General features: G+C 40.2%; 1 protein-coding gene across 5 annotated transcripts in view; it reads left to right on the forward strand.

The window, feature by feature from the left end:
- The window catches only part of greb1l (GREB1 like retinoic acid receptor coactivator), a 327,170-nt gene that overhangs the window by 231,338 nt on the left and 76,016 nt on the right, over nt 1-19,816 (forward strand). For 4 of the 5 annotated variants that reach the window (XM_048529559.2, XM_048529560.2, XM_048529561.2 and 1 more), the window contains 6 exons: nt 5,570-5,746; nt 7,929-8,105; nt 9,804-9,956; nt 11,806-11,937; nt 14,191-14,349; nt 18,392-18,508. In XM_048529559.2, coding sequence (XP_048385516.1) covers nt 5,570-5,746; nt 7,929-8,105; nt 9,804-9,956; nt 11,806-11,937; nt 14,191-14,349; nt 18,392-18,508 — 915 coding nt within the window. The other variant, XM_048529563.1, reaches the window with a different exon arrangement.

The following is a 19,816-nucleotide window of genomic DNA, read 5'->3' on the forward strand; positions in this document are numbered from 1 at the left end:
TTCCTGCTCCTAAGATGCTGCTTGGCCTGCCTTGTTCATCCAGCTCTACACCTTGTTATCTTGAATTCTCCAGCATCTGCAGTTCCTATTATCTCTGATAAATTTAGGAATCTCTTCTTAGTGTCGTGTTTAAATGTTGCCTCTGCTGAATTTTGTTTTGAAGTCACTCACTTCCATATTTTATGTTTGTTTTTATACTTGCCTCAATCCTGCTTTTCTTGAACTATTTCACTTTTTAAATCGATAAAAGTCTTCTCACTTGAAGACTCAATGCGCTATTTCATTTTTCCCATGATAATTTCTAAGTAGTAGCCTCCAATGTGGCGGCATGTATAGTGGAAAGAAAATGTGAAAGAACAAAGAAAAAAAATCTCAGGAGATGGGTGGAGATACTGAACAAATATTTACCATGAGTGTTTATTGTGGAGAGGGATATGGAATCTGGAGAACCTGGGGAAATAAATAGAGACATCTTGAAAAGTGTGCATATTACAAAGGAGGAGGTGCTGGACATTTTAAAACACACAGAGGTAGATAAAGCCCTGTGAATTGATCAGGTGTACCCTAGAACTTTGTGGGAAGCTAGAGAAATGATTGCTGGGCCCTTGCTAAGATATTTGTAACATCGATGCCCACAGGTAGAGTGCCGGAAGACTTGAGCCTGGCTAATGTAATGCCATTATTTAAGAAAGGTAGAAAGGTGGCAAAGAAAAGTCAGGGAACTATAGACTGGTGAGCCTGACATCAATGGTGGTCAAGTTGTTGGAGGGGATTCTGAAGGACAGAATTTACATGTATTTGGAAAGGCAAAGATTGATTAAGGATAATCAACATGCTGTTGTGCGTGGGAAATTGTGTTTCACTAACTTGACCGAGTTTTGAAGAGCTGATGAAGAAGATTGATGAAGGCAAAGCGGTGGACATGATCTATATGGACTTCAAAACATGGAATACAGAGAAAAATAGTCATTTGGGTATAAAACTAGCTCGAAGGTAGGAAACAGAGAGTGATGGTGGAGGGCTGCTTTTTAGACTACAGGCCTGTGATCAGCGCTATGCCACAAGGATTAGTGCTAGGTCCACTGCTTTTTGTCATTTATATAAATGATTTGAATGTGAACATAGGAGGTATGGTTAGTAATTTTGCAGATGACACCAAAATCAGTGGTGTAACGAAGAAGGTTACCTCAGAGTACAACAGGATCTTGATCAGGTGTGCCAGTGGCCCCAGAAATGGCACATTGAGTTTAATTTAGATAAATGTGGGGTGTTGCATTTTGAAAAGGCAAATCAGGGTAGGAGTTATACAGGTGTTGGTAGTGTCTTGGGGTGTGTTGCTGAACAAAGAGACCTTGAGGTGTAGGTGCATAGCTTTTTTGGAAGTGGAGTCGCAGGTATCAGAGTGATGAAGAAGGCATTTGGCATCTTTGCATGGTCAGTGCATTAAGTACAGGAGTTGGGACATCATGTTGCTGCTGTACAGGATATTGGTGAGGCCATTTTTAGAACACTATGCAATTCTGGTCCCCTTACTATAGAAAAGATGTTGTCAAAATTAAAATGGTGAGATCCTGGGGGTATTGCTGAACAGAATGACCTTGTAAAGCAAGTTTATAATTTCTTGTAAGTCGAGTCTCAAGTAAACAGGACAATGAAGATGGCATTTGATATGCTTGCCTTTACTGTTCAGTGCATTGAGTATACGAGTTGGATGTCATGTTGTGGCTCTACAGGACATTGTTTAGGCCACTTTTGCAATACTCTGTTGGTCTCCCTGCTATAGGAGGGATGTTGTGAAACTTGAAAGTGTTCAGAAAAGATTTACAAGGATGTTGCTAGGGTTGAAGAGTTTGAGTTATAGGGAGAGATTAGATAGGCTGGGACTTTTTCCCCTGGAGCATAGGAGGCTGAGAGGGTGACCTTGTAATGGTTTGTAAAATCATGAGGGTATCATTAGGATGAATAGCCAGGGTCTTTTCCCTAGTGTGGGGTGTCCAGAACTAGAGGACGTAGGTTTAAGATGAGAGGGGAAAGATTTAAATGGTACCTGAGGGGCAACTTTTTCACACAGAGGGCGGTGTATATATGGAATGAGCTGCCAGAAGAAGCAGTGGAGGATGGTACAATTACAATATTTAAAAGGCATCTGGATGGATATATGAATAGGAATGGTTTACAGGGAAATGGGCCAAATGCTGACAGATGGGTCGAGATTAATTCAGAATATCTGGTCGGCATGGACAAGTTATTACCAAAAGGTCACTTACCTTGCTGTACAGCTGTATGACTGTATGACTATTAGCAGAAAAGTACATAGGATGAGAAGAAAACTGGGAGAGGGAAAGTGTCTCGTGTTCCTTAGAAAACAGAAGCCACAAGGAACATGAAATGAAGGCCTAAATAAAGCTTGTGAAAAGCACAAGGCCAGAGAAAGAGGACCATGGAAACTTTTAAAATTGCGAGACAAATAGAAGTGAAGCCGGAAATGATACGAATTTTAGTAGAATAAAAAATTCAAAATTGTGAAACTCGAAAGAAGCAGAAGAGTGAGAACCATGAGAGAGGATGGAGACATTTTTTAAAGATATACCACTGCTTAACTGAATGAATGACAGAAACTCAGATTAACTTTGTGGTGGTTAGTTCAGTTGAGAACTGTCGATTATTGAAACATGTTTCGTGCAAATTTCTTGTCAAAACTTGCAATTAAATTCTGCACATTGTGTGAATACATATTTATGACGCATGCTTACTGATATGGTCTTGATGTTCCTACTATAATTTTGCCAGCAGTTGTATAAATGTGATGGTGTTAGACTTGTATAAACACAACATTGTAGTACATTCTGAGGAAGGGTCACCGGACCCGAAACGTTAACTCTGACTTTTCCTTCACAGATGCTGCCAGACCTGCTGAGCTTTTCCAACACTTTGTTTTTGTTCCTGATTTACAGCATCCGCAGTTCTTTCTGTTTTTAATTTAATACGTGTGCTTGACTATGTATATTTGAAACGATGCAACATCAACTTTGGAACAACTCTAAAAGAACTTCTTCATAACTTGTTGAATGTATACATTAAAGGACTTTGGTTGGGATCTGTCCAGTGTTTAAGGATTGTAACTTTTTAATGAGCATTCGTCAGAACACCCTAGTTGGGTGATTTTGATTCAGCACCTCAGATTATTTTGCTAGTATTTAGGTGATCTTTGCTCTTGTTGCTTTACATCTCAGTGTGACTGAATCTTGTCCCATGACTCAACGAGAGGGAATATTGGAGCACTGTGCTCTTTTGTCGTACAGCAGAGTCACCTGATTCTTATTGCAGATGACAACCCTTAGCAAAGGAGGTAGAGAATACAGGGACTAAAGGCTTTCTGCAAGTTGGAGATTCGTGAGGAAAAAAGAAATACATTTATGAAAAGCAGCCAAAGAAAAATAAGTTTTTTTTTGTTTTTTTACATATTAGTGTCAATCTTATATCCAATAAGATGTTTGTAAGAAAAATGTGAAAAAGAGACTGGAGACCTGACCATAAACTAAAGGCCATACTTTCACATTAAAGATTAGAAATACTCACCAGTTCCACTTACTAATCAGCTGCTTTGTTTAAGAAAAAGCAACTAAACACCTAACATATTTAATGTTTTCAACATGGAGAAAGTCACAGACTTCACAGGACTGGTTCAAATGTTTAATCTTCTGTCTTCTAAAACAGAACATGCAATGCCAGTGATACCTGAGACTTTAGCAATTTTTCTCACCAGTCAGACAATGGACAATTGAAGATGTCCAGCTTTAAAAAACACCTTGAGGGAGATAAGCTAAATATGACTCCATGTGAGCTAAACCAATGTCCACAGATCTGGGACGCAGTCAAGAAGAAGACATTACTTGGTTCAAGCATCCCTTGCTATTAGAAAGTGGTTGCCTGATCCAGAAATCTAGGATACCACAAGTAAGAAACTACTTACTTCAACAGAGCATCGGTCTTCCAGGGAGGAAATTTGGGAGATGAAGAATTCTCTAAGTAAGATGTTTGACCAACAACAGTGTCTGCAAAGAATGATGTCCTCTCCTCAGAATTTCCAAGATAGCTGAAGAAACCAGCAAGTTCTAAAACTGTTGGATGTTTTGGAAGAAAGAACAGTCAGAACCTCAGTGTGTGAAGAATATAATCTGTTGTTATTTGTATGTCTTTTGGTTAGCTCAGTTGACTGTTTGGCCGGTTTACAGCACAGAGTGATGCTAACAGGGTGTGTTCATTTCCTACGCCAGCTGAGGTTGCCGTGAAGGATTCTGCTCTCAACCTCTCCTCTTACTTGATGCATGGTGACCCCTAGTTAAACTACCACCAGCCAACTTTCTCTGATAAAAGAGCAATGCTGCAGTCCAGTAGGATTATGGTGACTTTACCTTTTGTTTTATGTTTGATTTATCTCAGAGTGAACCTGATTTCATTTAGTAAGTTGTGAATATGCCTGAGACCTATTGGAATGAGATGGACATGTGAATGAAGAATTATTTGGGTTTGAATTGATTAATGGTATCTGGTTAACAAAAATAAAGCTGTCTCGCATAAGGCCAGGCAGCATTAGAAGAGTAGGAAAGCTGACGTTTTGGGACTGGACCCTTCTTCAGAAATGGGGGAAGGGAAGGAGGCTCTGAAATAAATAGAGAGGGTGGGCGGTGACAGAAAGTGGATAGTGGAAGAGATATGTGGGAGAGAAGACAGACAGGTCAAGGAGGCGGGGATGAAACTAGTAAAGGTGAATGTAGGTAGGAAGTTGGGAGGGGGATTGGTCAGTGACCCATCCCAACTTCCTACCTACAAACACCTTTACTAGCTTCATCCCCACCTCCTTGACCTGTTTGCCTTCTCTCCCAACTATCTGCTCCACTATCTACCTTCTGTCACCGCCCCCTCTCTATTTATTACAGAGCCCCCTTCCTTATTTCTGAAGAAGGATCCAGACACGAAACGGCAGCTGTCCTGCTCCTCTGATACTGCCTGGCTTGCTGCGTTCCTCCAGCTCCACACCTTGTTATCTCATACTCCAGCATCGGCAGTTCCTACTAGCAGTCTCATATAAATATGAACTTGAATTACGTTTAAAGAAGGTCAATGGTTGGAGTATAACATCATACGTAGAAGAGATCACGTAAGGATGGCAGACTCATTTCTCGAAAGGATATTGATGAACCAGCTGGTATTTCCAACAATTGATGGTAGTTTCATGGTAATTATTACTAAGCTTAGTTTTATATTCCAAATTTTATTAACTGAATTGAAATTACACCAGTGGCCATGGTGGGATTTGAACCTTTTGCTCTGAGCATTACACTGGGCCTCTGGATTAATATAACCATTACATTATCGTTAACCTGGTATATTACTTAAGTACACAAATATGTTCACTCTAACATTCTAAAGCTATTTCAAAGCAAAACTTGCTTTTCATTTCCTAGGGAACCGTTTTAATTTTTATTTTGTTGATGTAGTTTTGAAACATTGTTCATGTCAGTCACATCTTCTATCAATTAATAACAATGTTTTTACTTTGATTTAGGTTTCTGTCAGGCTGGCAAAGACCTACGTCTTGTAACGCTCTCTACAGAACAAATTGACATTCCACCAGGCTTTGTGCTGGTGGGAGCCAAGTCTCCAAATCTCCCTGAGCACATTCTGATCTGTGCAGTAGATAAACGATTTCTGCCAGATGACAATGGAAAGAATGCACTTTTAGGTGAGGATGATCTTATTTCTGACAGCAAGTTATTTGGTGGTATGATGGCACGCTTTTTTTAGTTAAACAGTAGGTTTCTTTTCTGAATGTATGTTTGCATTGGTATAAATATCTATGAAAGGGATGATGCCACAGTCAGTCAACAAGCCAATAATCATTTAGGCTGATACATAATTCTCATTTAAAGTAGTCCTTTAAATTTCCAAATGGGAGACTAGCCTCATTTCTTATGATCAAAGGGGCATGTCTGTAGGTGTTCTGGACTTCTGAGGGTAAACTTACTGTTCATCTTTCAATACTGGCATTTCTCTCAAAGCAGAGAGTTCTCTATGAAAGCTAATGATCAATAGGCCTTCTCTTATGTTGCACACAACCTATTTCAGTGTCTTCATGTTAACAAATAATAATGGAACTGTTTGAATGCTTGTGACAGAGATTGTAGAATTACCACATATTTAATGTTGAATATGCATCACACAGTATTCTTCTGCATAATTGGTGAATATTCCTATAGTTTGTGGATAACATTGCCACAAATTAAATACATTTTAGCTAAAAGTTGATTGAATGCTATAATCAGTCATTAATAGAAAATTGTCTTCCAATTAAGTCTGTTGCCGTACCTTTTACTGTAGATTCAATATATTGATCTATATTTTCATAGATTTGGAGTATTATGTGGTGAATTAAATTTTGTTGATTGTGTTCGGGTTGCACACTTCCTTTGTACAAACTTGCCAGAGGTAAGGGCATTATGTTCTGACCAGACAGACTAAAGTTACACCAGGGAGCCAGCATCATTCTCAATTGGATCTTTTTAGGCAGAAATTAATTGAGCTTGGAGTAAGTATGATGGTGGAAGTAGGCTGGCAGAATTGCACCTGCCTAAAATACTGGGTTCAAGAAACCCATCCCCCAATTAGGCTTGGGGCAGAGGAGAACCAGTAAATAAATGCCACTTGCTGATGGTGGAATGTAAGTTTGGCTCATCAATGAGCCACTCAATGCCAGCTATCCCTGTGCCTCCAGAATGTGATTGTAGTTTTGCAATTTAACAGGACTTTCATCCCTCCCAAAGCCAACTCAGCAAGCCCCTTTCGATTTGCTAGTCATCTTGGAGATGGGTGTCATTTACAGACGGATCCTTAGTGCCCACTCATGTCCCGGCATTGGGAGAGAAAAGGCTGCTAAAAATCAGCGCTTTGTTCTTGACTCCAATCCCTTCTGCCAATACTCTCACCAAGACTCTCATCTTACCTGTGCCTGGCGGATACAATGGCAGTCCTTGGGCTGGGCCTTTAGAACATCACAAGAAGCGTTCACCACTCTCCAGCAATGCTGCTGACAATGGAGAACTTCAGGCCCCTGATCAGCAAGCCCTTGGGGGAATTTCTGCTCAGTTGTGCTTGATCGTATGGAAGCTCCATGTTGACCAGAAAAGTTCCTGAGAGCACTAAACTAGCTTCTGATCTTGTCTTTGGGTGGGGTGCAGCCCATTTAGGACTGATTTAAGGAGAAATTTCTTTACCCAGAGAGTAGTAGGTGTGTGGAATTCTCTGCAACAGAAAGAGGTTGTGGCCAAAACATTGACCATTTTCAAGAATAACTTAGATATAATTAAGGCTAAAAGGATCAAGGGGAATGGGTAAAAAGCAGGAGCATGATGAGTTGGATGGTCAGCCATGATCATATTGAATGGTGGAGCAGGCTCAAAGGGCTGAACGGCTTATTCCTGCCCCCATTTTCTCTGTTCTTTGTAGGTGGTGGACAGGCAAATGAGGAGCTGGGAGTTGAGTTATTCACTGCAGGATTCCTAGTCTCTGACTGGCACTTGCAGCCATGGTAAATATATGACAGGTCCAATCAATGGTAACACCAGGACGTAGATAGTCGGGCATTCAGTGATGGAAATTTCATTGGCTGTGAAGGGATGGTGGTTAGATTCTCTTTTGTTGGAGATGGTCGTTGTCTGGCATTTGTGTCAGACAAATCTCAGCACTTTCTGTGGTTACTTATTTTGTAGGAATCAGGTTGACGTGAAACACCGCAGTTAGCCACATGAGCTATGGAAATCCAGAAAAGGCTCAAAACAAGCAATGTTTGTCTTCGTGAAGTTTAAGTCATATCCATTTAAGTCAGCATTCTCACCATTTGCCCCTTACTCCCATTCCCATGACAACAGGTTTCTCGGGGAACTGCATTGGCTGTGGGGAGAAAGGATTTCGGTATTTCACTGAGTTTTCCAATCACATCAACTTAAAGCTGACAACCCAGCCGAAGAAGCAGAAGCACTTAAAATATTACCTGGTCAAAAACTCTGAAGGTATTTTCTCCAAAGGACCACTCATCTGCTGGAAAGGTGATTATACTCAGTAAATAACCTGGTACATTCTAGCAGCTTAGCCACTTGATCTATATTGAGCAATGATTTTCAGATTGGTTGTCTGGATTTATTTTAGTGTCTCCAACTAACTTGCCAGGTATTTTGGTGCAATCTTATATTAGTCTGAATAAGCAGTTCATTAGAATGGAAAAACCATATTTTATGGGGCGGCACAGTGGGTCGGTGGTTAGCATTGCTGCCTCACAGCGCAAGGGACCCAGGTTCAAGTCCACCCTTGGGCAACTGTCTGTGTGGAGTTTGCGCATTCTTCCTGTGTCTGTGTGGATTTCCTCCGAGTGCTCTGGTTTTCTCTCACATTTCCAAAGATGAGCAGGCTAGGTGGATTGGGAATGCTAAATTACCCATCATGTTCAGGGGTGTATAGATTAGGTGGGTTGTAGGGGTACAGGTCTGTGTGGATGCTCTGAGGGTTAGTATGGACTTGTTGGGCTGAAGGGCCTGTTTCCACACTGCAGGGATTCTATGATGATGATGTATACTTAAAGAGTCTTCACAAATTGAGTTATTTATACAATGGTACTTAGCAGAAATGTAAGGACCATCTCTTATTTATGGACAAGAAAATTTCCTCTGTTATTTGTAGCACATGGCAATGATATGTGAGGTAGCAAGTTATTATTGCAAGTATCTAAGTTGCTTTGCTTCAGAACCAAGTTCAAATCCCACCTGTTCTGAGGGATGTCACAACTTCTCTGAACAGGTTGGTTACAGAATGTCTAAACTACTTTGAACTGCCTCTCATTGTAGTACCTGAGTCTTGAATTTTGAATTGTGCAGAGTTTATCAGTTTATCATACCTGTTAATAATGAAATGAAGGTTTGAATCCAGCCCAAAAAGATGAATAAAAATGTCTCTTCTTGAATAGCCATAAAGATCCTAAGCAAAATGAGGCTGTGGTATAAACTATGGTTAGAAATCCAGCCGGAAACTTTGGTGTGGCTGATGTACGCCAGTGTTTGATTGTAAAAGCCTCTGCCTTAATTTTTCTTCATGTTGTATTGCAGAAGTGTCCACTCTTCTGCTCACAGGTACATGTAAATAAATGAGTTGGATTGGAATGAACGCGCCTCGTCTAAATTCCTCTGCCTGATGAGAATGGACATCATTATGTAAAATGCATAGTTTGCCAGAATTAATTCATTAAGATGAAAGTACTTAGTTGAAGGGACATTACTGAACTGAGAGAAATAGATTGAGACTTATGATCCCAACTTGGGATGCATTGTCTGTATTAATATTTATTTTTGCTGTTTCATGATAAAGAGGCTATTAAGAGGTTGAGATAACACCGTGTGGAGCTGGAGGAACACAGCAGGCCAGGCAGCATCAGAAGAAGGGTGCTGACCCAAAACATCAGCTTTCCTGTTCCTCTGATGCTGCCTGGCCTGCTGTGTTCCTCCAGCTCCACACTGTGTTAGCTCTGACTCCAGCATCGGCAGTTCTTACCTCAGCCTCTCATCAGAGAGAGTATGTGTTGACGAAGCATAGAGCTGGTTGAGGAAACTGACCCTGCTTCAGAATAATCGTGTGATCGTGTCTAGTGTGAGGCCTTGATTTTATTTTTAAAACGTGTAACACAAGCATAGCCATGAAATGTCAGTAGGCCTGAGATTGAATTAAAAATAATAACATGTCCTTTGAAATGTTATTAGAATGCAGGACCCGTCAGTCTCCTAGCAGTTATTCATCTGCGCTACCCTCCACCAAGTCGGTTGCTGCAGTCGTGGGTGCTGCTGCGCCTTCTCCAAATATAGATGCTGTGTCATCCAGTGGTTACAGCACTACTGTTGTCAGTTCTCAGACAGGTAGGTTTTTGTAGTTGCTGAGTATGTAGATTCATAACCTGATGTGCAATGTGAAGCATTTGAAATTATTAACTTGGTACATAATTGGTGCCATTTGCTCTTTGCTTTGACAGCCTAGATATATCAATACCGTTTGTGACACAACACAGATGAAAGCAGCAATGTGTTTCACTGTGAAAGAATAATGAGGATTTTTTTTCTCACAAGAGGAAGGTTTCCTCTGAAACACACTGAAGCCTGTATGCTGTTTTGCCAGAGTGGGTAAGACTCCCTCTTTTTGAGGAACTATTCACTGCTCCAATATTCCCAATTTACATGAGGGAAATACTAGTGAATTGGTACAGCTCCTTGCTGGGAACATGGTGTCAGTATGTTTACAATGTTCTTTCATCTTCTTTTCCTTGGGTCTGTCTGCATGATGCATCATGGTTGAGAAGGGAACCAAATGATCCACATCCAAATACTGCCAAGATAACAAAGTGTGAAGCTGGATGAACACAACAGGCCAAGCAACATCTCAGGAGCACAAAAGCTGGCGTTTTGGGCCTAGACCCTTGGTCAGAGAGGGGGATGGGGAGAGGGCTCTGGAATAAAGAGGGAGAGAGGGGGAAGCAGACTGAAGACTGCCATGCTGGTTTCAAGCTGACCCTGAAGAGCTTTGTCAGAATAAACATAACTATTTCTGTACTTGTCTGCTACATCCCTGCATGAAAGTTGATCTTCACTCAACTTTTTGGCGAAGATTGCAATCTAATTTGTAAAAGTTCATTGGGCAAACCTTGCATCTTTGTATTGTGGTGTCAAGATACCTAAAGAACACTAATGTGTTTCCAGTTCTGTACTCCCATTCTCTGAAAGACATTGGCTCATATTGGATGAAAGATTGACAGTTTCAGCATGGAAATGTAATTATATGGCCATTCTCAATGAGTAAGTTTACCACAGAGATGCACAGAACAACTGTAGTGCCCAAATATCAGTTTTAGCCAAGATCAGCTCAGTCAACAGCAACCAAGAAGTGAATGTGAATTGATTTTATTCCAGGTCAGTATAGCTCAGTTCGAAAATTGAAACTGCTTTTAACTATTGTAGGAGTTCGTTAACATAGTGTTGCAGGGGGCTCCTTTACTATGATGGTTAACATAAGTTAATTGATATTTGATATTAGGGAGAGGGGAAGCGGAACATTAACTTAGCATGAGGGAGAGGTGGAGAGACGAAATATAAACACAGAAAACTAAAATTGTATTGTTGTGTATAATTAATGGTAATATAAAATGTAATTGTGTGTGTTGTGCAAAAGACACATTCATTGAATGAATATCAGTATTTTATTGAAATGTTGTTGTACTAAAGGTAGCTAAGTTCAACTTGCAGGGAGCAGTAATTGTCAGGTTAGAAATATCTGAATTTACTGCAATGTGAAGAACTTGTAACTGCAAATAATTTTGACAAAGTTCTGCATTATATTAGTTGTTATACGTATCAGCAGACAGCTGAACAAACCATTTTTTTGTATTATTTAATCATAAAGTCAATGGCATAGTGGCTAATAATGTCCTGAATCATTTTGATTTTTTAAAAACTACAGCTGCAAGATTATTAGAAATGTTTTATTTTCGTACTTTTTTTCTGCTACTTCAAAGTCATTTAAGTTTATTTGTGATTCAGTGTTATTGAAGGCACAGATTATGATGATAAATTTAAGTGGCATAAACAGATTAATGATAAAAAGGCTGCATTATCAAGATTGGTGCCTGAATGTTCCAAGTACTCAATTTTATAAAACTCTTGGCTGCACTATGTGATAATAAAAGTTGTATAAAATATAATACTTCATACATTGCAGAGTCAACATTTAGTCTCTGTCCAGTATCATCTGCTGCCAATTACCCAGGATGCCAGGACTTGTCCAGGAATGGAAACATAGCAAAACCTCTGGCTCTATCCATGCAACACCTTGGGAAACCTCCAATAACAGGTGTTTTTTTCTCCCCCTGTGTCTCTCTGTTGTTCTTCAACTGTGGATCAGTTTTTTTAGAAAAACTTGCTACCATTAAGGGACACCATCTCGCCTACCATCAGGACCCTAACATTTCTGGTTTTGGGCTGGCATGGGATGGGCAGGATTTGTGAAATCTATTCAAGAGCACTCATTCAGTTTAACTTGTCTTTCTGGGAATGTAGGTAGTCTGAAGCCACTTGGTATTTCCTCAAACAGTTGACCTAAATTTTCTCTTACGTGTTTGGATATAGTCACACAATGATGTTTCTTATTTGTTTATTGGCATTATGATGATCATTGCTTAGCTGTAATTTTGTTTTGTTCCTTGTAATTCATTGATCTGCTGTTTTACTCGTCATTTTTCCTGCTGCATTACCACTGGAATGAAATGAATGCATTTATTATTTACTCATTCTTTTCCTCTCATGACCTTTTCTTCTTCAAAAAAACTGCAAATATTAAAGCTCCAGACTTGACGTCTTGTAATCTCTACTTATTCATTTACTTCATCTTCTCTTCAATTCTTTTCAGATATTGTGGTGCATTAAACAATAGAGTAAATTTTATAGGGCTGTATCCCTGTGCTCAATGCGTGTGTTTGATTGGCAAAACTCTTAATTCTCTCCAATTTAAATGTATTCCCTATGCTCCCCATAATTATCGACTGCAATCGACTAAGCTCCTTCATCTGGCTTTGTAAGTAACAAGATAGAAACCTACATCAGCAGTTCAGAAAATATATAAAAGAGTTAGAAAGGGTGCACAGAAGCTTTATTGTGATTTTACCAGGGGTGAGGAACTTTGATTATGAGGAGGTATTTGAAAATTTGTTCTCCCTAAAATGGAGAAAATTAAGATGTGAGTTATTAGAGTAAGTTGATGAGAGATTTTGGTAGAATAGGTGGTGAAATCCTATTTCTACTGACAATTGAAGGAATAATCAGATATCATTGGTTTTCATGTCTTGGGAAATCTTCTAGACGGAGGATGAATTTTTCATTGAGAATTGCCAAAACATGGCATACACCTGAAAGAATGGAAGCTGATTTCATAAAAAATTTTATTATGTTAATCTACAGACATTAAGGATGAGGAAGTTTTGGTGTTACAGATAAAGCAGAGATGTGGTACTCAGAATGTTAGCCCTATCAAAGAACCAAAAAGATAACCTAGGATTTAACCATATACTTAATGGTGAACAGCCTTCTTGAAACATTTCACTGGATGGGGGCATCCACTGTGCTGTATGGGAGGGAATTCCAGGATTTTGACCTAGAGACAGTGAAGGAGCGGTAATATAGTTCCAAGTCAGGATTTGGTGTGACTCAGAGGGGAACTTAAAGGTGATGTTGTTCCTATGCATCCATTGCACTTGTCTTTTGAAGTGGTAGGGGTTGTAAATTTGGAATGTGATGGAGAAGAGCTTTGGTGTGTTACTGCAATATTTCTTATAGATGGTACACATTGCTGCCACTCTGTTGGTGGTGAAGAGAGTAAATCTTGAAGATGGTGGTTGGACTGCCAATCAAATGTAATGCTATGTTCTGTATATTGTCAAGCTTCCTCAGTTCAAGCTGCACTCATCTAGTTCTGCTCAAGTGGCAAATATTCTATCACTCTCTTGATTTGTGCTTTGTAGATGGTGTATAGGTTTTAGGGAGTCAGGAGGTAAGTTATTCACCTCAGAATTCCTAGTCTCTGACTATTCCTAGTCATTGTATTTACGTAGTATTCAATGATGGTATAATGCCTTTGAATACCAAGGGTTAGAATCCTCTCCTGTTGGAGATGGTCATTGCTTGACAGTTGTCTGGTGCAAACATTGCTTAGGGAATGTCAGCTTAAAGAATTTTAGCAAATTACAAATTTACATTTCATTTCTCAGAAATAGAATTTAATTATGAGCCAAATTTGTATAATACTTCCACATTCTTCATCATACTGAAGTTCTAAATATAATTTCCTCATTAGGTACCACCCATCAAAGCTGGTGTATAAATTCTAATAGCAAGCATACTCAAGCAAAAGACTCTAAATTAAATATCGATGATAGTGAAACAGAATGAAGTGACAACCCCAGTTTAATGTCAGGTCCATGTAGCGATAATATTAAAAGAACTGGTTTGAATAAGTGCTTCAAATATGGATTAACATTAATTTGATACAACCTTCTTTTAAATCTTTAATAATAACTTTTCTTTCATTAGTCTCAACTTATGTCTTATGTAGCTGCCTCTACAAATGGCCAGTCACCTGGATCTGTGCGAGTTAATGGTAATACCAATAGTAACAACAATGGTGGAAAATCCAATCTCATTAGTGCTTCTTTACCTCGGCTTCAAACTATTTCAACTTCATCAAGTCCTGGCTTAACCTCAGGAGATAACAGTAAGAACATTTTCTAATCATCATGAATTTGTTTTTATAATAGGAGATCAAAGTACTTTGTGCTTGAGCTAAGCCATTAAACCAGTAATAATTTTTTTTGCAAATAAGCTTCATGTGCATTGTGGATGTATATGATCACATCCAAACCACCAGTGGCACAAGCATTCCACTTCAGTTACATTCTTCACTGTCATACAGTTAAGTGTATTCTCATATTAGAGGTACAATCTGACACTTCCAGTATTTCAAAGGAAATTTATAATTGTAAAATGGAATATATTCAATGTGAAATAATTCTTTAGTCATTCATTACAGGTAGGTGATGAACTAGTGGTATTGCCATGAGACTAGTAATCCAGAAACCAAGGAATGTTCCATGGGACCAGGTTTGAATCTCACTGTCACAGATGGTGGAATTTGACACCAATGAAAACAAACAAGAAATCTGGAATTAAAAATCCAATGAAACCATGGTCATAAAAGACCATCTTGTTCACTAATGTCCTTTGAGAAGGAAAATCTGCCATCTCTACCTGGTTTGTCTTTTATGTGACTCCAAATCAAATCATAATGTTGAATGTGCTCTGATATGCTTTAGCAAGTGACTCAGTTGTATCAATCACTAAAAAGGAAATAAGGAAGGAAACCAGAATGACCACCTTGCATTATGCTTAAACACTGGAGCTGACAACAGCTAACACACCATGTCAAAGGTACAAACTTCTCCCTACTAGCATCTTGGGGCCACTGCAAAATGGAAGAGCTGAGTGCTGGACATGTCAAGCCACAACCTGAAATGATTACACATAGACATACATGCAAAATCACACCTTACAAATGGTATCCCAGACAACACTGTCACCATCCCAGGGTAAGTCCTGTCACAACAATTAGTATTGGTTGGACTGACCACTGAACAAACTGTGGACGAAGTGCTGCTTTCACATGGAGCATACACCCCACCATTTTGTGCGGTACTATCACTGTGCTAGTAGGATAGACTTTGACCAGATCTGGCAACTCAGGACTGGACATCTATGAAGCATTATGAGCAGCAGGAGAATTGTACTCCAATGAAATCTACAATGTCATGGCCCTGCATATCCCCCACTCTACCATTACCATCAAGCCAGGCATCAACCCTGGTTCAGTAGAGAGTGCAGGCGGTCATGCCAGGATCAACAGGCAAATCTAAAAATGAGGTGTCAACCTGGTGAAGCCACAAAGCAAGACTAGTTGCATGCTAAGCAGCATAAGCAGCAAGTGATTGATGGGGCTAGGTGATTCCACCACCATTGGATTAGATCTAGGCTCTGCAGTCTTGCCACATCCAGTCATAAATGGTGGTAGACAATTAATCAACTTGAGGAGGAGGTTCCAAAACTATTGATGGGTGCTTAGCACATCGATAAGACTAAAGCAATTGCAACAGCCTTCAACCAGAAGTGCTGAGTGTTTGATCCAACATGGCTTCCTCCAGAGGTCTCCAGCTTCAAAGATGCCAGTCTCCTACCAATTTTATTCACTCGATGTGATGTCACGAAATGACTGGAGGCATTAGATATTACAGAGGCTGTGGGCTGTGACATCATTCCAGCCCAGTATTGAAGATGTGTTCTCCAGAAGTTGCGAGGTTCTAACCAAACTAACACTCAAATCTACGTGACAATGTGGAAAATTGCCCAGGTATGTCCCATACACAAAAGACAGGACAAATCCAACCCAGCTAATTACAGCCTCATCAGTTTACATTCAATTAGCGGTAAGTTGATGTAAGTGCCGTAATAATGCTATCAAATAGCACTTGCTTCGCAATCACCTGCTCCCTGACCCTCAGTTTGCGTCCCACTAGTGCCACTCAGCACCTGACCTCATTAGACCCTTAATACAAACATAGACAAAAGATGTAAGTTTGCTTGCTGAGCTGGAAGGTTCGTTTTCACACCGACAGCCGTGCTGGGAAAGGCGACAGCCGTGCTGGCTCCGCTACCGCAGTGCAGACCGATGCCACGCTGGGCCCAGGCAGGCGTACAACACGACGGGGAATGAGTAGGGCACCGGCGTGGCGTTAGTCTGCTCTGCGGTAGCGGGGCCAGCACAGCTGTCGGTGTGTAAACGAACCTTCCAGCTCTGCGAGCAAACTTACATCCAGAACCTCAACCTGAGCTACAAATCTTGTCAAAACTCGATAGACAAAAGAGTTGAATTCCACAGGTGAGGTTGAGAAGTGACTGGCCTTGACATCAATGCTGCATTTGATCGAGTGTGGCATCAAGTATCCCCAGCCAAACTGGAGTCATAGGGATACAGGGAGAACTGTTTCGAGTCAAACCTACTATAAAGGAAATTGGCTATGTTTGTTGGAGGTCAGCCATCTCAGCTCAAGGACATCTCTGGAGGAGTTGCTTAGGGTAGTGTCCTAGCGCCATTATCTTCAGTTGCTTTAACAATGACCTTCCCTCCATCGTGAGGATGTTTACCAGTGATTGTGCAATGCTCAGCACCATTTGTAATACTGAAACTGTCCATGTCTAAATACAGCAAGGTCTGGACAGTATCCACGCTTAGGCTGACAAGTGGGAAATAACATTTGCAGCACACAAATGCCAGACAATGACCATCACCATTTCGCCTTGATTTTCAGGGGCTTAGGCATTACTGTATCTTCTACTACCAACACCCCAAGAGTTATCATTTGACCAGAAACTGAACTGGACTAACCTCAAAACAGAGGCTATAAGAGCAAGTCGGAGGCTAGAAATCCTGCACCAAGTAACTCGCCTCCTGACTCCCCAAAGCCTGTCCACCATCTACAAGGCACAAGACAAGAGACTGAAGGAATACTGCCCACTTGCCTGGATGAGTGCAGCCCCAACAATGCTCAAGAAGCCTGACACCATCCAAGACAAGGCAGCCTGCTTGATTAGCATTACTTGCACAAACCTCCACTCCTTGCACCACCAGTGCTAATAGCAGCAGGGTGTACTAACCATCTGCATGATGCACTGCAAAAATTCACCAAGGTTCCTGACACTGCATCTTCTAAAACCATGAACTATAGTCTGAAAGGTCCAGGGCAGTACACTAATTCCACAAAGAAATAGGACAGTTTATGAATTGCTAGCAAGGATGCGCTCTTCCTCTCCATGTCGTACTTAATTATTATCATGTCAATTATATGACACTGTATTTTGCCATTTGGTTCAGCCAGCCCATTATTAGTAATTATCCTCTATTCAAGCTTTCTTCCATCTTTACTCATCTGTTTATCATCATAGCTTTCTGTTTCTTTCTTATTTTGTTTACTTAAGCCACACCCTGTGGTGACATTCTTAACATTCTTTTGGTTGAGAAGCTTCTTCTGAATCTACTACTGAAATTTTTGATGATTACCTTATGTTGATGGTTTCTAGTTATGTTGTTGCCCACAAGAGTAAACAGTCCTTCTGCATGCAAACTTTGAAACCTTTTGTAATGTTAAAAATCTCCGTTAGATCACCCTTCAGGCTTTTTTAAAAGACACCTGGCCTGTCGATCATTTCCTGATAGGTATACACAATTATTTTTCATACCATGCTTGTAAACTTTCTCTGCATCTTTTCTAATGCCTTTATACCCTTTTTGCTAATGTGACAACGAAAACTGTGTGCAGTACATCAGGTACGCCCTTACTGAAGGCAGAAAGAATTTTCTTAACTTTTCAGTTCTGTCCCTCCAGAAATAAAGCCCTTGGTTTGCTTTTCAAATGGCTTTGCTGACCCCTCTCAAGAGCCTACAAATTAATTGCACTATGTCAACCATTGACCCATAACATCAGTACCAACAGGGACATAGGTTATATGTTTGCTGTATGCATTTATTTCCCCGTTCTTCCTCCCTGTGAATTTGCTCAAGTTTTTTGAACATTCATACAAGCTGTATTGATCCTTTTTATGATCACAGTTTTCAACTTCATCACAGTACTTCCAAAAATAATATGCACTGTAAGTTAAATATTTGTTTATTCCTTAAACATAAAAGTCCTTGCTTTCATTATTTACAGCCATTATGACAAGCTCTGGGCCGCCTAAGAAACGTCATCGTGGTTGGTCACCTGGGTCCCCCATATCTGCACCTGCAGTAGCCCCTGTTCCAGCTGTGCAGCCAGTGACAAGATCTGGTAAGAAATGACTGAAAATACATCAGCTTAAGAGTGAACTCTTTCATTGCTACTTCTTACATAACCAAGTAGATAAGAACATATAACATAGGAGCAACGGCCATTCAGCCCATTGAGTCTGCTCCATCATTCAATGAGATCATGGTTGAAATGATAGTCCTCAGCTCCACTTTCCTGTGTTTTCCCTATTACCCTTGTTATGGCTAAAAATCTGCCTGTCTCAGCCTTGAATATATTTAATGACCTAACTTAATCAGCCCTCTATGTTAAAAATTTCCACAGATTCACAACCCTCTGAGAGAGGAAATTTCTCCACATTTCTGTATCAAATGTGTGACCCCTTATTCTGAGATTAAGCTCTATTGTCCTAGGCACCTCCACAAACGAAACAGCCTTTCTGCATCCACTCTGTCACCAACCCCCCAAGAATCTTGCATGTTTCAATAAACTTGTCTCATTCTTTTATATTCCAACAAGTACAGGCCCAAGCTACTCAAACTTTCCTCATAAGGCAGACTCTCCTTACGTGGTATCAGCCTAGTGCCTCTGATGCCAGTATATCATTCCTCAGATAAGGAGCCCAAATATGTTCACAGTATTCCATCTGTAGTTTGATTAGTTTTTGTATAGTTTTAGCAATATGCCCTATGTTTATACTGCATTCCCTTTGAAATAAAGAACCATATTTTGTTTGCCTTCCCTATTACTTTCTGAATTTTACTCCTAGGTTTTTTGTGATACATGGTTGAAGATTCCCAAATTTCTCTGTTCTGTCGCTTTCTGTAGTCTTTCTCCATTTTCAAAATATTCAGCTCTTCTATTCTCCCTGTTAATGTGCATTGCCTCGAATTTCCCACATTATATTGCACCTGCCAAGCTTTTGCCCACTTGCTTAAACCTGTCTGCATTGCTCTGCAAAATCTTGATGTGATTCTCACGTATTTTTGTCATCCACAACTTTGGCAATAGTACATTCCCTTGCCTCATCTGAGCCATTAACATATACCGTAAATAAACTTGGCCCCGGCAATGATCTCTGTGACTTCCACTATAAACAGGTTGCCATCCTGAAAATGACCCCTTATCCCAACTCTCTGTCACAGTTGATGTATCCCTTATGCTGCCCCTTGTGACATCATTTGGAAATTAGGTTTATCAAATACACTGGTGATACTCACCTCACTGTCACTTCTCTCAGTCTTTCCACTGCCTATAATTTGTTACAGTGCTAGATGAGCAGAAATGTCTGCTTGTCCAGTATTCCAGCTTCCACTCTAAACAAATTTCAGCTCATCTAAAACTCTGCCC

The sequence above is a fragment of the Stegostoma tigrinum genome, chromosome 5 (genome assembly GCF_030684315.1).
Source record: "Stegostoma tigrinum isolate sSteTig4 chromosome 5, sSteTig4.hap1, whole genome shotgun sequence".
In the NCBI taxonomy this organism is placed as follows: Eukaryota; Metazoa; Chordata; class Chondrichthyes; order Orectolobiformes; family Stegostomatidae; genus Stegostoma; species Stegostoma tigrinum.